Source organism: Ascaphus truei, chromosome 23, assembly GCF_040206685.1.
Source record: "Ascaphus truei isolate aAscTru1 chromosome 23, aAscTru1.hap1, whole genome shotgun sequence".
Taxonomy (NCBI): Eukaryota; Metazoa; Chordata; class Amphibia; order Anura; family Ascaphidae; genus Ascaphus; species Ascaphus truei.
In genome coordinates, this window is record NC_134505.1 from 2,319,430 (window position 1) to 2,339,252 (window position 19,823).

A 19,823-nucleotide genomic window follows, 5' to 3' on the forward strand; every position below is an offset into this window, starting at 1 on the left:
CTTGCTGCAGTGGAAGTGCTGTATGCTGGGTGATAATGGGGAAAGGTGGGGTTGCAGACCTGCCTAAGACATGCAGATGAGCATACAGCTATATTTGTATATATATATATATATATATATATATATATATATATATATATATATATATATATATCTTCCTGAATACCGTTTTTTTTTACATATGTATGTATGTCTTTATTTATATAGCGCCATTAATGTACACAGCGCGTCACCGCCGTAATACACGTGACAATCATAGAAATAACACATAATACAAATAACACTTACAGGGGAGAAGCGCTACCGACATAAAAGTGACATGTAGGAAGAGGAGCCCCTGCCCCGAAGAGCTTACACTCTAATTGGTCGGAAGGACGCACAGAGACAGTAGGAGGGCGTGCTGGTAAGTGCGTCTGCAGGGGGCCACGCTTTATGTATCGTGTGTATAGTATCAGCCACGGAGCTCCTCGTATGCTTCGTTAAGCAGGTGTATTTTAAGGTGGGTCTTAAAGGGGGAGAGAGAGGGGGCTGGTCGGGTGTGGAGGGGAAGGGCGTTCCAGACGTCATCCCGTTCGGTAGGACCCTGCCGAGACGGTCGATGTTGCAGTGATAACATGGAAGCCCCCTGACTAGGCCCCCGCAGACTTTCACCGGCACAGGCGGCTGTGAAATCAAACCCTTGCAACTACAATCTCCTTGATGAGCAAACAGGCAGCGCGGGGTTAATCCGTCCCACCGGCGGTCTCTCGCGTGCGCGGTGTCGTGAGGTCGTTTCATGCTCTGCGCGGTGCGGCCATCAATATATAAAATCGATGCGCACCGCGTGTGCAAACTCCTGGCTTTGTGGTACCGGCGGAGGCGACACGCGCAGCTGGTCACCGCCCATACGAGGTGCCTGGAGCAGAGTACAAAGGAGATTGCATGTGCTCCAAGGGAACAGAGATACTCGGCATCATTATACAGTGCTGGTTAACTGAAGCCCTCCTGCAATCTGCATCATTTTATCACTGTCAGCATAATGTGAGTGTGGCAGGCTGATCTGTGAGGGTCTGACTGCCAGTGTCACATCCGGTCACACGCGCGCGCGCACACACACACACACACACACACACACACACACACACACACACACACACACACACACACACACACACACACACACACACACACACACACACACACACACACACACCTCCCCCCCTCCCCAATACACATAACCCACCTCCCCCAATAACACCCACCCACCTCTCCCAAACCCCCATCTCTCCCCCCCAATACACACAACCCCCTCCCCTAATACACATAACTCCCCAATACACATAATACCCCCCCAAATACACATAACCCACCTCCCCCAATAATACACACACTCTCTCCTCTCTCACACACCCCCACACTCAATAACCCGCCTCCCCAATACACATACTAACCCCCCAATACACATAACCCCTCCCCTAATACACACAACTCCCCAATACACATAATACCCCCCAAATACACATAACCCACCTCCCCCAATAACACTCACACCCCTCCCCCTCCACACCCAATACACATAACCCACCTATATAAGAAACGTTTGCGCACCCCTGTATTAAGCGATCACTCATTAAATCCCTTTTTGAGCGAGTAACCAAGCGCGCCGGACGCCCCGTAGAATGAGTAGGGCACTTCTGTGCGTGGCACTTTGGCACTGAACCTTTAGGAGTGCCAGTCTCTCACTTCTGGCTGTATCGTTCGCCTATAGACGGGCGAATGCACGCATCACAGGCATCAGATAAATATATACATCACCAAACCTATGTGCTGTCTCGTCCTCTACACCCGCGCGCGCACACACACTCGCGCACTCACACACGCGCACTCACACACGCGCACACTCGCACACACACACACTCGCACAGCTAGAAGTGGTCGGCGAGTTGCAGGACCGCTGCCGGACTTCTGTAGCATTGCAAGTAATAGATCTTTTTTATCCCCCTCAGTCCAGGTTATCCTGGCACGTGTTCCTGCCTGTCTCGCTCTGTGTGTCTCTCTGGTTATATGCCTGTCTCGCTCTGTGTGTCTCTCTCTGGTTATCTGCCTGTCTCGCTCTGTGTCTCTCTCTCTCTGGTTATCTGCCTGTCTCTCTCTGGTTATCTGCCTGTCTCTCTCTGGTTATCTGCCTGTCTCTCTCTGGTTATCTGCCTGTCTCGCTCTGTCTCTCTCTCTGGTTATCTGCCTGTCTCTCTCTGGTTATCTGCCTGTCTCTCTCTGTCTCTCTCTCTGGTTATCTGCCTGTCTCGCTCTGTCTCTCTCTCTGGTTATCTGCCTGTCTCTCTCTGGTTATCTGCCTGTCTCTCTCTGTCTCTCTCTCTGGTTATCTGCCTGTCTCGCTCTGTCTCTCTCTCTGGTTATCTGCCTGTCTCTCTCTGGTTATCTGCCCGTCTCTCTCTGGTTATCTGCCTGTCTCGCTCTCTCTCTCTGGTTATCTGCCTGTCTCTCTCTGGTTATCTGCCTGTCTCTCTCTGGTTATCTGCCTGTCTCTCTCTGGTTATCTGCCTGTCTGCCTGTCTCGCTCTGTCTCTCTCTCTGGTTATCTGCCTGTCTCGCTCTGTCTCTCTCTCTGGTTATCTGCCTGTCTCTCTCTGGTTATCTGCCTGTCTCTCTCTGGTTATCTGCCTGTCTCTCTCTGGTTATCTGCCTGTCTCTCTCTGTCTCTCTCTCTGGTTATCTGCCTGTCTCGCTCTGTCTCTCTCTCTGGTTATCTGCCTGTCTCTCTCTGGTTATCTGCCTGTCTCTCTCTGTCTCTCTCTCTGGTTATCTGCCTGTCTCTCTCTGGTTATCTGCCTGTCTCTCTCTGGTTATCTGCCTATCTCGCTCTGTCTCTCTCTCTGGTTATCTGCCTGTCTCTCTCTGGTTATCTGCCTGTCTCGCTCTGTCTCTCTCTCTGGTTATCTGCCTGTCTCTCTCTGGTTATCTGCCTGTCTCGCTCTGTCTCTCTCTTTCTATGGTTATCTACTTGTGTTCCTACCTGTCTGTCTTGCTCTCTGGTTATCTCCATGTCTCTCTCTCTCGTTATTTGCATGTCTGTCTGTCTGTCTCTCTCTCTCTCTGGTTATCTGCCTGTCTCGCTCTGTCTCTCTCTCTCTCTCTCTCTCTCTGGTTATCTGCCTGTCTCTCTCTGGTTATCTGTCTGTCTCTCTCTGGTTATCTGCCTGTCTCTCTCTGGTTATCTGTCTGTCTCTCTCTGGTTATCTGCCTGTCTCTCTCTCTCGTTATTTGCATGTCTGTCTGTCTGTCTCTCTGTTTGTTGGGCGATGTGTATCCCTGTCTCGCTCTGTCTCTCTCTCTCTCGTTATTTGCATGTCTGTCTGTCTCGCTCTGCCTCTCTCTCTCTCGTTATTTGCATGTCTGTCTGTCTCGCTCTGCCTCTCTCTCTCGTTATTTGCATGTCTGCCTGTCTCGCTCTGCCTCTCTCTCTTGTTATTTGCATGTCTGTCTGTCTCGCTCTGCCTCTCTCTCTCTCTCGTTATTTGCATGTCTGTCTGTCTGTCTGTCTCTCTCTCTCTCTCGTTATTTGCATGTCTGTCTCTCTCTCTCGTTATTTGCATGTCTGTCTGTCTGTCTCTCTCTCTCGTTATTTGCATGTCTGTCTGTCTGTCTGTCTCTCTCTCGTTATTTGCATGTCTGTCTGTCTGTCTCTCTGTTTGTTGGGCGATGTGTAACCCTGTCTCGCTCTGCCTCTCTCTCTCTCTCTCGTTATTTGCATGTCTGTCTTTCTGTCTCTCTCTCTGGTTATCTGCCTGTCTCGCTCTGTCTCTCTCTCTCTCTCGTTATTTGCATGTCTGTCTGTCTGTCTGTCTGTCTCCCTCTCTGGTTATCTGCCTGTCTCGCTCTGTCTCTCTCTCTCGTTATTTGCATGTCTGTCTCTGTCTGTCTCTCTCTCTCTCTCGTTATTTGCATGTCTGTCTGTCTGCCTCTCTCTCTCTCTCTCTCTCGTTATTTGCATGTCTGTCTGTCTGCCTCTCTCTCTCTCTCGTTATTTGCATGTCTGCCTGTCTCGCTCTGCCTCTCTCTCTCTCTCTCGTTATTTGCATGTCTGTCTGTCTCTCTCTCGTTATTTGCATGTCTGTCTGTCTCTCTGTTTGTTGGGCGATGTGTAACCCTGTCTCGCTCTGTCTCTCTCTCTCTCGTTATTTGCATGTCTGTCTGTCTGTCTGTCTGTCTCTCTCGTTATTTGCATGTCTGTCTGTCTGTCTGTCTCTCTCTCTCGTTATTTGCATGTCTGTCTGTCTCTCTCTCGTTATTTGCATGTCTGTCTCTCTGTTTGTTGGGCGATGTGTATCCCTGTCTCGCTCTGTCTCTCTCTCTCGTTATTTGCATGTCTGTCTGTCTCTCTCTCTCTCTCGATATTTGCATGTCTGTCTGTCTGTCTGTCTCTCTCTCTCGTTATTTGCATGTCTGTCTCTCTCTCTCTCGTTATTTGCATGTCTGTCTGTCTGTCTCTCTCTCTCTCTCGTTATTTGCATGTCTGTCTGTCTCTCTCTCGTTATTTGCATGTCTGTCTGTCTCTCTGTTTGTTGGGCGATGTGTAACCCTGTCTCGCTCTCTCTCTCTCTGTCTCTCTCTTGTTATTTGCATGTCTGTCTGTCTGTCTCTCTGTTTGTTGGGCGATGTGTAACCCTGTCTCGCTCTCTCTCTCTCTCTCTCTCTCTCTCGTTATTTGCATGTCTGTGTGTCTGTCTCTCTGTTTGTTGGGCGATGTGTAACCCTGTCTCGCTCTCTCTCTCTCTCTCTCGTTATTTGCATGTCTGTCTGTCTGTCTCTCTGTTTGTTGGGCGATGTGTATCCCTGTCTCGCTCTGCCTCTCTCTCTCTCTCGTTATTTGCATGTCTGTCTGTCTCTCTGTTTGTTGGGCGATGTGTAACCCTGTCTCGCTCTCTCTCTCTCTCTCTCTCGTTATTTGCATGTCTGTCTGTCTGTCTCTCTCTTTGTTGGGCGATGTGTAACCCTGTCTCGCTCTCTCTCTCTCTCTCTCTCTCTCTCTCTCTCTCTCTCGCTCTCTCTCTCTCTCTCTCTCTCGTTATTTGCATGTCTGTCTGTCTGTCTCTCTGTTTGTTGGGCGATGTGTATCCCTGTCTCGCTCTGCCTCTCTCTCTCTCGTTATTTGCATGTCTGTCTGTCTCTCTGTTTGTTGGGCGATGTGTATCCCTGTCTCGCTCTGCCTCTCTCTCTCTCTCGTTATTTGCATGTCTGTCTGTCTCTCTGTTTGTTGGGCGATGTGTATCCCTGTCTCGCTCTGCCTCTCTCTCTCTCGTTATTTGCATGTCTGTCTGTCTCTCTGTTTGTTGGGCGATGTGTATCCCTGTCTCGCTCTGCCTCTCTCTCTCTCTCGTTATTTGCATGTCTGTCTGTCTCTCTGTTTGTTGGGCGATGTGTAACCCTGTCTCGCTCTCTCTCTCTCTCTCTCGTTATTTGCATGTCTGTCTGTCTGTCTCTCTCTTTGTTGGGCGATGTGTAACCCTGTCTCGCTCTCTCTCTCTCTCTCTCTCTCTCTCTCTCTCTCTCGTTATTTGCATGTCTGTCTGTCTCTCTGTTTGTTGGGCGATGTGTATCCCTGTCTCGCTCTGCCTCTCTCTCTCTCTCGTTATTTGCATGTCTGTCTGTCTCTCTGTTTGTTGGGCGATGTGTATCCCTGTCTCGCTCTGCCTCTCTCTCTCTCTCGTTATTTGCATGTCTGTCTGTCTCTCTGTTTGTTGGGCGATGTGTATCCCTGTCTCGCTCTCTCTCTCTCTCTCTTGTTATTTGCATGTCTGTCTGTCTCTCTGTTTGTTGGGCGATGTGTATCCCTGTCTCGCTCTGCCTCTCTCTCTCTCTCGTTATTTGCATGTCTGTCTGTCTCTCTGTTTGTTGGGCGATGTGTAACCCTGTCTCGCTCTCTCTCTCTCTCTCTCGTTATTTGCATGTCTGTCTGTCTGTCTCTCTCTTTGTTGGGCGATGTGTAACCCTGTCTCGCTCTCTCTCTCTCTCTCTCTCTCTCTCTCTCGTTATTTGCATGTCTGTCTGTCTGTCTCTCTGTTTGTTGGGCGATGTGTAACCCTGTCTCGCGCTCTCTCTCTCCCTCTCTCTCTCTCTCTCTCTCGTTATTTGCATGTCTGTCTGTCTCTCTGTTTGTTGGGCGATGTGTATCCCTGTCTCGCTCTGCCGCTCTCTCTCTCTCGTTATTTGCATGTCTGTCTGTCTCTCTGTTTGTTGGGCGATGTGTATCCCTGTCTCGCTCTGCCTCTCTCTCGTTATTTGCATGTCTGTCTGTCTGTCTCTCTGTTTGTTGGGCGATGTGTATCCCTGTCTCGCTCTCTCTCTCTCTCTCTCGTTATTTGCATGTCTGTCTGTCTCTCTGTTTGTTGGGCGATGTGTAACCCTGTCTCGCTCTCTCTCTCTCGTTATTTGCATGTCTGTCTGTCTGTCTCTCTGTTTGTTGGGCGATGTGTATCCCTGTCTCGCTCTGCCTCTCTCTCTCTCTCTTGTTATTTGCATGTCTGTCTCTCTGTTTGTTGGGCGATGTGTAACCCTGTCTCGCTCTCTCTCTCTCGTTATTTGCATGTCTGTCTGTCTGTCTCTCTGTTTGTTGGGCGATGTGTATCCCTGTCTCGCTCTGCCTCTCTCTCTCTCTCTCGTTATTTGCATGTCTGTCTGTCTGTCTCTCTCTTTGTTGGGCGATGTGTAACCCTGTCTCGCTCTGCCTCTCTCTCTCTCGTTATTTGCATGTCTGTCTGTCTCTCTGTTTGTTGGGCGATGTGTAACCCTGTCTCGCTCTCTCTCTCTCTCTCTCTCTCTCTCTCTCTCTCTCGTTATTTGCATGTCTGTCTGTCTCTCTGTTTGTTGGGCGATGTGTAACCCTGTCTCGCTCTCTCTCTCTCTCTCTCTCTCGTTATTTGCATGTCTGTCTGTCTCTCTGTTTGTTGGGCGATGTGTAACCCTGTCTCGCTCTCTCTCTCTCTCTCGTTATTTGCATGTCTGTCTGTCTCTCTGTTTGTTGGGCGATGTGTATCCCTGTCTCGCTCTGCCTCTCTCTCTCTCTCGTTATTTGCATGTCTGCCTGTCTCGCTCTGCCTCTCTCTCTCTCGTTATTTGCATGTCTGTCTGTCTCTCTGTTTGTTGGGCGATGTGTATCCCTGTCTCGCTCTGCCTCTCTCTCTCGTTATTTGCATGTCTGTCTGTCTCTCTGTTTGTTGGGCGATGTGTATCCCTGTCTCGCTCTGCCTCTCTCTCGTTATTTGCATGTCTGCCTGTCTCGCTCTGCCTCTCTCTCTCTCGTTATTTGCATGTCTGTCTGTCTCTCTGTTTGTTGGGCGATGTGTATCCCTGTCTCGCTCTGCCTGTCTCTCTCTTGTTATTTGCATGTCTGTCTGTCTCTCTGTTTGTTGGGCGATGTGTATCCCTGTCTCGCTCTGCCTCTCTCTCTCTCTCGTTATTTGCATGTCTGTCTGTCTCTCTGTTTGTTGGGCGATGTGTATCCCTGTCTCGCTCTGCCTCTCTCTCTCTTGTTATTTGCATGTCTGTCTGTCTCTCTGTTTGTTGGGCGATGTGTATCCCTGTCTCGCTCTCTCTCTCTCTCTCTCGTTATTTGCATGTCTGTCAGTCTCTCTGTTTGTTGGGCGATGTGTATCCCTGTCTGCGCACATCAGTCTCATAAAGCCACTGGGCCGTGCCAGGCAAATGAAGCCTGCGAGGGCATGGCGTACGCCAGCTGGGCCTTCGGTGGGCGATGCCCGTGCCCGCCCTCAGGAAAAACCGGCCATGAGAAAAGCCAGCGGGTTAACCCATTCCCTGCCAAGACCAACCATCCCGATGATGATGAATGGGTTACAAAACCCGCGCCTGCGTTACCTCTGCGCTCTGCGTCTCGCTGCGCTCTGCGTCTCGCTGCCAGAGACGCGATCTTGGCGGCGGAACGGTTAACCAAGATTCGGACGCCGGACGATCAGCCAAAAATAACGTGCACATAGCGCCGTGATGCACAAGGGAACCGGACGAGCGCCAGAGGTGCGCAATGTGCCACCCGCCATGTCACGCAGCGCCATGTCACGCAACGCCATGTCACGCAACGCCATGTCACGTAACGCCATGTCACGTAACGCCATGTCACGTAACGCCATGTCACGCAACGCCATGTCACGCAACGCCATGTCACGCAACGCCATGTCACGCAACGCCATGTCACGCAACGCCATGTCACGCAACGCCATGTCACGCAACGCCATGTCACGCAACGCCATGTCACGCAACGCCATGTCACGCAACGCCATGTCACGCAACGCCATGTCACGCAACGCCATGTCACGTAACGCCATGTCACGTAACGCCTGGCTGGCGCACAAGGGGCTAAAAACCCGCCCTTTATACACGGACGCTTGCCCAAAATGCCTCTCTCAGAGAGAGTTTACTTTGCGGCGCAGTGAGATGCGTATCTCCTCGTGTTTACAAATACATTTTCCTCTCATCTCCCCCTTTCTCTTCTCCCTTCTCCCCTCCTCCCTCTCTCGCTTCTCCCTCCTCCCTCTCTCGCTTCTCCCTTTCCTCCCTCTCTCGCTTCTCCCTTTCCTCCCTCTCTCGCTTCTCCCTTTTCTCTCTCTCTCCCCCCTTCTCTCTCTCCCTTCTCCCCCTTTCTATCTCTCTCTCTTCTCCCCTTTCTCTCTCTCTCCCTTCTCCCCCTTTCTCTCTCTCCCTTCTCCCCCTTTCTCTCTCTCTCCCTTCTCCCCCTTTCTCTCTCTCTCCCTTCTCCCCTTTCTCTCTCTCTCCCTTCTCCCCCTTTCTCTCTCTCCCTTCTCCCCCTTGCTCTCCCTCCCTTCTCCCCCTTCTCCCCCTTTCTCTCTCTCACTTCTCCCCCTTTCTCTCCCTCCCTTCTCCCCCTTTCTCTCCCTCCCTTCTCCCCCTTACTCTCTCCCTTCTCCCCCTTACTCTCTCCCTTCTCCCCCTTACTCTCTCTCATCTCCCCCTTTCTCTCTCTCCCTTCTCCCCCTTTCTCTCTCTCCCTTCTCCCCCTTTCTCTCTCTCCCTTCTCCCCCTTTCTCTATCTCCCTTCTCCCCCTTTCTCTCCCTTCCTTCTCCCCCTTTCTCTCTCTCCCTTCTCCCCCTTACTCTCATCTCCCCCTTTCTCTCTCTCCCTTCTCCCCCTTTCTCTCTCCCTTCTCCCCCTTTCTCTCTCTCCCTTCTCCCCCTTTCTCTCCCTCCCTTCTCCCCCTTTCTCTCCCTCCCTTTCTCCCCCTTTCTCTCCCTCCCTTCTCCCCCTTTCTCTCCCTCCCTTCTCCCCCTTTCTCTCCCTCCCTTCTCCCCCTTTCTCTCCCTCCCTTCTCCCCCTTTCTCTCCCTCCTTTCTCCCCCTTTCTCTCTCTCCTTTCTCCCCCTTTCTCTCTCTCCCATCTCCCCCTTTCTCTCCCTCCCTTCTCCCCCTTTCTCTCCCTCCCTTCTCCCCCTTTCTCTCCCTCCCTTCTCCCCCTTTCTCTTTCTCCCTTCTCCCCCTTTCTCCCCTCCCTTCTCCCCCTTTCTCTCTCTCCCTTCTCCCCCTTTCTCTCTCTCCCTTCTCCCCCTTTCTCTCTCTCCCTTCTCCCCCTTTCTCTCTCTCCCTTCTCCCCCTGTCTCTCCCTCCCTTCTCCGCCTCTCTCTCCCTCCCTTCTCCCCTCTTTATCTCCAGTATCACAGAGCAGGGTAGGGAATGTGCCATGCATGCCCCAGGAACCACCCCGTCGCTGACCTACACAATGCCCACTCTCCGGTAAGGCCAGGGGGCGGTCACTACGCGGCAGGGGCCGCTGCTGCCACCCCCAGGAGCCCGGGGAAAACCCTCCTCTTTATAGCAAGAGCCAAGTAACGGCACAGAGGCAGCGTGAATCCTACTCACCATAACTTACTCTGTGTCTGGTTACATACCCACCCTCAGCTTCACCTGGCAACGCCGTTATAACCAGCCACACACGAGGAGATCAGCGACGTCTTAACGCATGGGCACGCTGGGCAGTTGCCCGGGGGCCCCACGAGCATAGGTGGCCCCCACGAGCATATAGGTGGCCCCCACGAGCATATAGGTGGCCCCCACGAGCATATAGGTGGCCCCCACGCTAATCTATGCACAGACCAGAATTTTAACACTCATTTTCCCATCACCCCGCCTCACATTCACATCTCCCGCTAACTCGGTAGAAGGCGAAAAACGACGACTTGTAGCGGAGAGTCGGCGTGTCTGCGTTCGCCAGAGGAATGTCGCCGGTTTTATTGCGTGCAATGTTATGGAGGCCGAAAATTGTAACGGATTCGCGGGAGGCAATTACCGGCGGGGGTTGTGTAGGCCGGGCCCAGTGCACTGCTTTGCCCGGGGGCCTATAATGCTGTTAAGACCGCCCCGGAAGAGATGTCCATCAACCAAGCAAGCTCGGAAACGCTCCCGACCCATCGCCCGGTCCATAATGCCCCCTGCCCACCAACCAAGCAAGCTCGGAAACGCTGCCGACCCATCGCCCGGTCCATAATGCCCCCTCCCCTGCCCACCAAGCAAGCTCGGAAACGCTCCCGACCCATCGCCCGGTCCATAATGCCCCCTCCCCTGCCCCCCAACCAAGCAAGCTCGGAAACGCTGCCGACCCATCGCCCGGTCCATAATGCCCCCTCCCCTGCCCACCAAGCAAGCTCGGAAACGCTCCCGACCCATCGCCCGGTCCATAACGCCCCCTCCCCTGCCCACCAACCAAGCTCGGAAACGCTCCCGACCCATCGCCCGGTCCATAATGCCCCCTCCCCTGCCCACCAACCAAGCAAGCTCGGAAACGCTCCCGACCCATCGCCCGGTCCATAATGCCCCCTCCCCTGCCCACCAACCAACCAAGCTCGGAAACGCTCCCGATCCATCGCCCGGTCCATAATGCCCCCTCCCCTGCCCACCAACCAACCAAGCTCGGAAACGCTCCCGACCCATCGCCCGGTCCATAATGCCCCCTCCCCTGCCCACCAACCAAGCTCGGAAACGCTCCCGACCCATCGCCCGGTCCATAATGCCCCCTCCCCTGCCCACCAACCAAGCAAGCTCGGAAACGCTGCCGACCCATCGCCCGGTCCATAATGCCCCCTCCCCTGCCCAGCAACCAAGCAAGCTCGGAAACGCTCCCGACCCATCGCCCGGTCCATAATACCCCCTCCCCTGCCCACCAACCAAGCAAGCTCGGAAACGCTCCCGACCCATCGCCCGGTCCATAATGCCCCCTCCCCTGCCCCCCAACCAAGCAAGCTCGGAAACGCTGCCGACCCATCGCCCGGTCCATAACGCCCCCTCCCTGCCCACCAACCAAGCTCGGAAACGCTCCCGACCCATCGCCCGGTCCATAATGCCCCCTCCCCTGCCCACCAACCAACCAAGCTCGGAAACGCTCCGACCCATCGCCCGGTCCATAATGCCCCCTCCCCTGCCCACCAACCAAGCAAGCTCGGAAACGCTGCCGACCCATCGCCCGGTCCATAATGCCCCCTCCCCTGCCCAGCAACCAAGCAAGCTCGGAAACGCTCCCGACCCATCGCCCGGTCCATAATGCCCCCTCCCCTGCCCACCAACCAAGCTCGGAAACGCTCCCGACCCATCGCCCGGTCCATAATGCCCCCTCCCCTGCCCAGCAACCAAGCAAGCTCGGAAACGCTCCCGACCCATCGCCCGGTCCATAACGCCCCCTCCCCTGCCCCCCAACCAAGCAAGCTCGGAAACGCTGCCGACCCATCGCCCGGTCCATAACGCCCCCTCCCCTGCCCACCAACCAAGCTCGGAAACGCTGCCGACCCATCGCCCCCGGTCCATAATGCCCCCTCCCCTGCCCCCCAACCAAGCTCGGAAACGCTCCCGACCCATCGCCCGGTCCATAACGCCCCCTCCCCTGCCCCCCAACCAAGCAAGCTCGGAAACGCTGCCGACCCATCGCCCGGTCCATAATGCCCCCTCCCCTGCCCACCAACCAAACAAGTGTTACTAACTGATGTACAGCACTCCGGCTAAGGGCGCTATATAACTGTTGTTATAAATAAACACATGGAATATGTTATTTGGTACAGGACGCGGCCTACTTTCAGTCACTATTTGTTCTTGTGTAACGCTCACCGTGAACATCGCTTTTTTTGCCGACGCGAGTCCCTGTCCCCGCAGAGCTCACAATCTATTCCTCTGCGGCCTGAGCCCAAGACTCGCCCCCCTGGCGCCGGAGATTTCCACCAGGCTGGCTATGAAACCTCGGCGTCATTGTTCTCAAGAGCCGGCGCTTTTAACTCCTTCCGCCTTTTCCGACCTGCTCCAGGACGCCCCACACTCGCTGCGTCTCCCGGGGTGTGTGTGTGTGTATAACCCTCTTATCACACTGCGGGTGGGATATACAGCTCCACCCCCTTATGACGCTGCGCTTGGGGTCCAAAGAATCACGTCGCGTCATAAGCGGATGGCGTTAGAAATAATGCGCCATTGTATGCGTTGTACAACAAAGTATTTAAGACGCCAATAACCGTGTTGTAAAGTATTCACACGTACGATAAATTGGGAGCCGCGCGTACATCGCGTTATAAGCGGATCCGCGCTGTAACGGATCGCGCTATAACGGGGTTGAGCTGTATATATTGTTTGCAACGCCATGCTCTGCCAGCCCTTGATAGGGGTTTGATATATGTTGGTAGGTAACCCCCTGACAGCGCAGACGTCCTAATGTTTTGCTGCGCCCGACCCTTTGTGACGGCGAACGGATTGAGACAGCCCCCCCCCCCCCCACACCGTCACCGGCGTCTCCAGGCGAACACATCCATCACCTCCCCAGTTACACCGGGCTGATTTCAAAACGAGAACGCCCCCTCTTCGGTTAACTGGATACAGAAGTGGTGCTACGCACACTCGCCGCTCTCCGTGAATAGCGAGAGGCGCCGACGCACATATACATGGCGTGTGCGGCAGACCAGGCAAGGAAAGTAACGCTTACCCGATAAACTACCCTAGTAATACAACGGATCTACATTTCAACATGCTACTCAAACATTGAGCTGTAACCGGCCATAGCTTAAATCAGGGGGGCGCGAGATTTTTTTTGGGGGGTGGGTGGGGGGGGGGGCGGGGGCGGTTGCAGAGTCCTTCCCCGAGAAATTTAAATGAAACGCCAGGGGGAACGCGCGAGGCCTCTGCAACCTCCCTCATCGTGATTCCGCCGCGGCATTTGACTCCACGTCGCCGTGGCGGGGGGGGGTCACATTAACCCACGGCGTCATTTGACGCTTCAGACCAGGAAAGGGGGAGGGGGGGGGGCGCAGCTAGCAGGAGGGGACGTAAGGCAAAAAGACAACAAACAAAAGGTTTTAAAGGCTGTGCCACACGTGGCGTCGCAAACATGTCTCCCCGCGCAGCGGGGAGAGCCGGGCTGGCCAACGCCGGGCCTTCAAGAGCCACCAACAGGTCAGGTTTTAAGGACATCCCTGCTTCAGCAAAAAAGGCGGCTCAACCAGTCCATTGCATCAGCCCAGGTGGCTTCATAAGTTCTTTGACTGAGCGACTTGATTGAGCCGCCTGTGCTGAAAGCTTGGGGATATCCTGAAAACCTGTCCCGTTGGTGGCCCCTGAGGACGGGGGTTGGCCCCCACTCCTGCTGTACCCCCTTAGATCTGGTCGCTGTTTTTGTGCCTGGAGAAACAGACATTATTTACACATTGGTCCCCAGTATCTCCCAGCATACACTGCTCCTGCTGCTGCCAGGGATTCTGGGTAATGACGTGCACACGAGCGCTCCCCCTGCATCACTTTTTGGTTCCTGTCCACTGTAACACGGGATCCCCCCGCCCCCCTACACGCTTACGCCTGCCGCTGTTTCAGCACCGCCTGGGGGCGTTACAGAAGCGCGGAGCCGGCAACCCTCCTCGCAGACAGCCGTTAGGGCAGAGATTCGGCGCGCACGCTTTGGAAACCGCCCGCGCCTTTTCTTCAGGCGCCGATGAATCCGTGGCGACGTATCATTGCTCGGAAGGGGCCTCTCCGATCGCGATAACGTGGGCGCTTTTCTGACGCGGTGAATGCGCAGCCGACCCCCCCACCCTTACTTCCCCCAGATCCGCGGCGCTCTCTCTCAGGACGACGGTTCCGGCGCGTTTACACGGACGGGGCTTTGCTCTCATTGCGGGGGGGGCGGGGTTCTGTATTTGTCTGGCGCGGGCGGCAGTTAAGGGATCCCCGATTCTGCGTCAGCGGCTCCTTATCTCCCGCGCGCCTGGCTGAGACCCGCGGCCGCGTGAAATGCCTCGTGATCCCGGCGATGATCTCTGTAACGGGGGGGGGGAAACGCCGTGTCGGCGCTCCTCGCCAAGCCCCCAGCCTGTGCCGCGGGAGAGAGGAGTTTAGCAGGCATCACATTTGCATAATGCCTGATGCAGAGACGCGCCGTCTTCACGCTCCGCTGCGCGGCTGCGATGGGGTAACCGTCAGACACCGCCGATCAAGCAGCTGCATGGGAAAGGGGGGGGGGGGGCAACTTACTCCCCCAGGGCCCTATATCAGGGGGGACTCAACCCCCCCACCCCCCTCTTCCCCACTCATTCAGTTTTCAGGATATCTCGACACCAGCTCAGATGGCTCAATCAGTGGCTGATTGCAGGGACCGATTGTGCTGAAGCAAGGACTGATGCTGACGCCTGTGCTGAAGCAGGGGTTTTCTGAAACCCTGACCTGTTTGGTAGTCAGACTGGTAAGCAGAGCCGTTCGCAGAAACGAGACATGTTCCTATTTAGGGCGATGATCCTTGCGAGTCTGTCCCGAGCATGGTTGAAATCCCTTCCTGTATACGCCCCCCCAGACCACCTCGGCTGGGAGCCCACGCCATGAATCCACCCCCCCCCTTTCCATGCAGACCTTCCTCACATCACCCCTGAGCCTCGATAAGGGGAGAGAGAGATAAGGGGAGGGGAGAGAGGGGAGAGAGAGGGGAGAGGGAGATAGAGAAGAGGGAGAGAGAGAAGAGGGAGTGAGAGAAGAGGGAGAGCGAGGGAGGGAGAGAGGAGAGCAAGGGAGAGAGAGAGGAGAGCAAGGGAGGGAGAGAGAGAGGAGAGCGAGGAGAGAGAGGGACAAGGGACAGAAGGAGAGAGAGAGAGAGAGGGAGAGGGAGAGAGAGGAGAAGGGGAGAGAGAAGGAGAGAGAGAGGGAGAGGTAGAAGAGAGAGAGGGAGAGGTAGAGAGAAGGAGAGAGAGTGAGAAAGAGAGAAAGAAAGGAGAGGTAGGGAGAGGTAGAGAGGGAGAGAGAAGGAGAGAGATTAGGAGAGAGGAGAGAGAGTGAGTGAGAAAGAGAGAGAGGGAGAGGTGGAGAAGGAGAGAGAGTAAGTGAGAAAGAGAGAAAGAAAGGAGAGGTAGAGAAGGAGAGGGAGGGAGAGATAGAGAGGGAGTGGTAGAGAGATTAGGAGAGAGGAGAGAGAGTGAGTGAGAAAGGAGAGGTAGAGAAGGAGAGAGAGGGAGAGGTAGAGAAGGAGAGAGAGGGAGAGGTAGAGAAGGAGAGAGAGGGGGAGAAGGAGAGAGAGGGAGAGAGAGATTAGGAGAGAGGGAGAGAAGGAGAGAGAAGGAGAAAGAGTGAGTGAGAAAGAGAGAGAAAGGAGAGATGGAGAAGGAGAGAGAGGGAGGGAGAGATTAGGAGAGAGGAGGGAGAGAATGAGAGAGAGTGAGTGAGAGAGAGAAAGGAGAGAGGGAGAGAGAGATTAGGAGAGAGAAGAGAGAGGGAGAGGTACAGATTAGGAGAGAGGAGAGAGAGGTGGAGAAGGAGAGAGAGTGAGTGAGAAAGAGAGAGAGAAAGGAGAGGTGGAGAAGGGGAGAGAGGGAGAGGTAGAGAGGGAGAGGTAGAGAAGGAGAGAGATTAGGAGAGAGACGGAGAGGTAGAGAAGGAGAGAGAAGGAGAAAGAGTGAGTGAGAAAGAGAGAGAAAGGAGAGGTGGAGACGGAGAGAGAGATTAGGAGAGAGGAGAGAGGGAGAGGTAGAGATTAGGAGAGAGGAGAGAGAGGTAGAGAAGGAGAGAGAGTGAGTGAGAAAGAGAGAGAGAAAGGAGAGGTGGAGAGGGAGAGAGAGAGAAAGGAGAGGTGGAGAAGGGGAGAGTGAGTGAGAAAGAGAGAGAGAAAGGAGAGATTAGGAGAGAGGAGAGAGAGAGAAGGAGAGAGGAGAGAGAGGTAGAGAAGGAGAGAGAAGGAGAGAGAAGGAGAGATTAGGAGAGAGGAGAGATGGAGAAGGAGAGATTAGGAGAGAGGAGAGAGAGATAAGGAGAGAGGAGAGAGAGGTAGAGAAGGAGAGAGAAGGAGAGAGGAGAGATGGAGAAGGAGAGATTAGGAGAGAGGAGAGAGAGAGAAGGAGAGAGGAGAGAGAGGTAGAGAAGGAGAGAGAAGGAGAGAGAAGGAGAGAGGGGTAGAGAAAGAGAGAGAAAGAGAGAGAAGGAGAAGGAGAGATTAGGAGAGAGGAGAGAGAAAGGAGAGATGGAGAAGGAGAGAGCTGAGAGAGAAAATAAAGATGTTTAATTACACCGGTAAAACACCACGCTTCCCCCAGAAGATGGTCCTCTGGTCCTCTGGCCGCGGCGGATTTCCCGATAGGCCCGGGCCTAGGCCGGCAAAATTTGGGAGCGGCAAAGATGTCCGCCCCCGTATACATTTGCCGCACTCTCGGGCCTGACGGGGAGGTCACTTAGTTGTTGCGGCCGCCTCCTTACCCGCCGCGCCCCCCTCCTTACCCGCCGCGGCAACGCGACGGCGCAGCGTCCAGTAACGTCACGGCGTCGCGTTACCATGGCAATGTGTATGAACCCAACGGGGGAACCAGTTTCCTTACCGTGGCCGGCCGGGTTTTTCCCGCGGTGGATCTGCTTCAGGCGCTTCTGGTGCGACTTGCCGCGGTAATGGAGCTGAGCCTGGGCGGCCGAGTTGAGCTGGACGTTGCAGACGTCGCACAGCGCCAGGCGTGGTGACGGCGGCCTCTTCTCCCGCCCCCCGCCGTCCCGCTGCCCCTTCTCGCACGCGGAGCCGGCCACGGCGCTGTCCGGAGAGTGAGCGGGGCTCGTCGGACGTCTCATCGCTACGAGAGGGGGGAGAGAGAAGAGAACGTGGCGTGACACCGTGTTCCCTCGCCGCCTCGGTTTGCCGCGTTCTGTTTGCCCAGCCGCTTTTACCCATAACCCTTAGCGGTTACATTCAGCATGGTTCCTAGAAACAGAACGGGGCATGTGGCCGGGGGCCCGAGTCCGCCAGCCGCTCTGCCATATTGCCAATAAGGTAAGTTAACTTAAGGGGTTTAAGCGCTTAGGGTAGGGGGGTTAAGGATAGGGACTTAAGGTAAGGGGTTTTTAGGGTAGGGGGTAGAATTACTATTAGGGGTTAAGATTAGGGTTTTTTTAGGGTAAGGGGTTAAGGTTTTTAGGGTAGGGGGTAGCGTCAGTTTTAGGGGGTTTTGAGGGTAAGCTTAGGGGCTTCCCCTGGCGGCGAGATGTCCCTCCGCCGAGGTGAGCGGCGGCAAAACGGGCGCAACCAACATGCTGGAGACCGGTCCTAAAAAACCACGCCACAGTTAAAAACACACCGTTTTACAATCGACAGCTGCGCTTGCAATGGCGGCGTTGTAACCCTGGTGTTTGAAACTGTTTGAAACGCTACCTCCGTGTCTGTGCGTGCCTGGCCTCACGTGTATCTGCTGATGTAATACATACACAACTCTGCCGCCACATCAGTACCGCGCTGCGGATTACGTCGGCTTTTTTTTTGCAAATAAAACAATAAGACGAATGTACAGAAAAGGACTTTTCATTATAACGCGCGTTGAGCCGAGGCAAAAAAAAACCAAGATGTGTAGTACCCTGAAGCTGCCACATGATGGCACAGGCGTGCACACGTCTGCATCCTAAACTCCGGACCAAAACCCCATCCCGTCCACTATTAAAAAGTGACAAAATCAGCTGCCTGTGAGAAGGGTTTGCAGGCTCTGCACTTCTGTAACCCCCCCAGGCTGTGTAATGCGGCCGGCAGAAGCTTATAGGGGATCCCCTGTTAACGTGGATTTGAAGTAAAAAAGGCGACACGCGCTGGGAGCGCTTACTTGCACGTCATTACCCAGAATCCCTGGCGGCAGCGGGAATATACTGTTGTATGTGGTTTACAACGCAGCGCAGTAGCGGCCTCACACGGAGACCCACAAGGTGGAGGCAGCTGTCTGTGAGCAGGGTAACAGACTCTGCACTTCTGTATCCCCACAGGCTGTGTAATGCGGCCGGCAGAAGCTTATAGGGGACCCCCGTGTTACAACGGGTAAGAAGTCAAACGTGGCATACGGCGAGGGCCCATTTGCACGGCGTTACCCAGAATCCTCGGCTGCAGCGGAAGCGCCGTTCGCTAAGAGATAACGGGGAAGAGCAGGGTCGGCAGTCCTGCCTGAGATGTGTGAATGGGCTCACACCGCGGGGGGGGGGGGGGCAGGGGGGGTTATTCGCCGTATCGCGGCCATCGGCTCCCCTTTTTGCTGGACGCCAGCCACGCCCCCGCGTCACTCAGGGGGGGGGGGGAGGGGGGTCATTCATTTGCCTTTAGAAAAGTCTCAGACACTCGGGAGGAGTCGGGGGGGGGGGGAGGAAACCAGCCGCGTCACGCGCGGGGTAGACGGCGGCTTGGCGCGTAACATGGTGGAGTGCTATCTCTGGGCGGCGAAACATAATCCGCTTACAATCCAAGCGCACGAGAAGGTTAGAGATTGCCGTCGCCCTACTCCAGGGGCCAACTCCTGCCCCGCAAGGGCCACCAACAGGCCAGGTCTTCGGGATATCCCCGCTTCAGCACAGGTCGCTCATCACTGACTGAGTCACCTGTGCTGAAGCAAGGACTCCTGCCTCCTTTCCTATCATAGCAAATAGGGAGGGGGATAGTGGAGGGAGGGGGACTGCTCCCTGTGAGAAGATGTTAACCCCCGACTGTCCTCCATCGCCTCAGATCGTGCCCTGAGTTCCGTAGGACGCCGTCGCCTCTAAGACTAGGGGGTGGGGGGCGCGTCATTTTCTCCCACCCCCACCCCGCAGGGTAACATAACCCATGAAGCAGTAGCCACGTCCCAGGGCGCTCATTTGCTTTGGAAGTGGGGTTTCCTACTAAATCCTTTAAGACTTCGGAACTTGGGCAGTGTGCACTGCGCTGTACGGCTGTGTCCGACACTGTCAGTCTCTGACACCGTGCGAGTGCCTGAGGGGTCGGGGGGGGCTGTGACATAGGGACTACGTCATCCGCAGGGGGCTCGTTTGCCCCCGGGGTGTTATTGCGTCCTGCGTTCCCGCGGAGCGCGCGGTCTCACCAGTAACATAAAACGATGGTTATAATGTGTCGCTGGGGTTCTGTGTTTGCCTTCCTCTGGATCAAAATACTCAGCGGAAACGGCGTTCTGGGCGTACGAATATAGGATAAAGTGTCTGCCTGCCTGCCTCTCTTCCAGAGAAGGGGTTAAAATAGCCAGGGGGGACCCGGGATGGCAGATACAGCGGATGTGTTTAAGGAAAGGTGGGACATGTTTCTAGAAAGGAACGGTATACAGGGGGTATTAGGTTTCATGCATCAAAGCAAAATGGGGACACGGAGCGTCTCAGCGAGTAAAGACGCTGACGCAGGTTCGATTCCCGGCGCCGGTTCCTCGGGCGAGTCACTTTATCTCCCCTGTGCCTCAGGCACCAAGAACATAGAGTGTAAGCTCTTCGGGGCAGGGGCTGCGTCTGTAACATTCCTATGTGCTGCGTCCCGCGCGCTGCGCTGTAACTGTGACGCGCTCCCGTTGGGAGAAAAGCGCTGCATGCAATAA

The 19,823-nt window shown here is 54.8% G+C and overlaps 1 protein-coding gene across 3 annotated transcripts in view; it reads right to left on the minus strand.

Annotated features, from left to right (window-relative positions):
* C23H17orf113 (chromosome 23 C17orf113 homolog) overlaps positions 1-19,823 on the minus strand; it is a 107,019-nt gene that overhangs the window by 53,084 nt on the left and 34,112 nt on the right. For all 3 annotated transcript variants that reach the window (XM_075580212.1, XM_075580213.1, XM_075580211.1), the window contains exon 2: positions 16,830-17,072. In XM_075580212.1, the coding sequence (XP_075436327.1) occupies positions 16,830-17,070 (241 nt within the window). In that variant the 5' untranslated portion in view covers positions 17,071-17,072. The remainder of the gene's footprint in view (positions 1-16,829; positions 17,073-19,823) is intronic.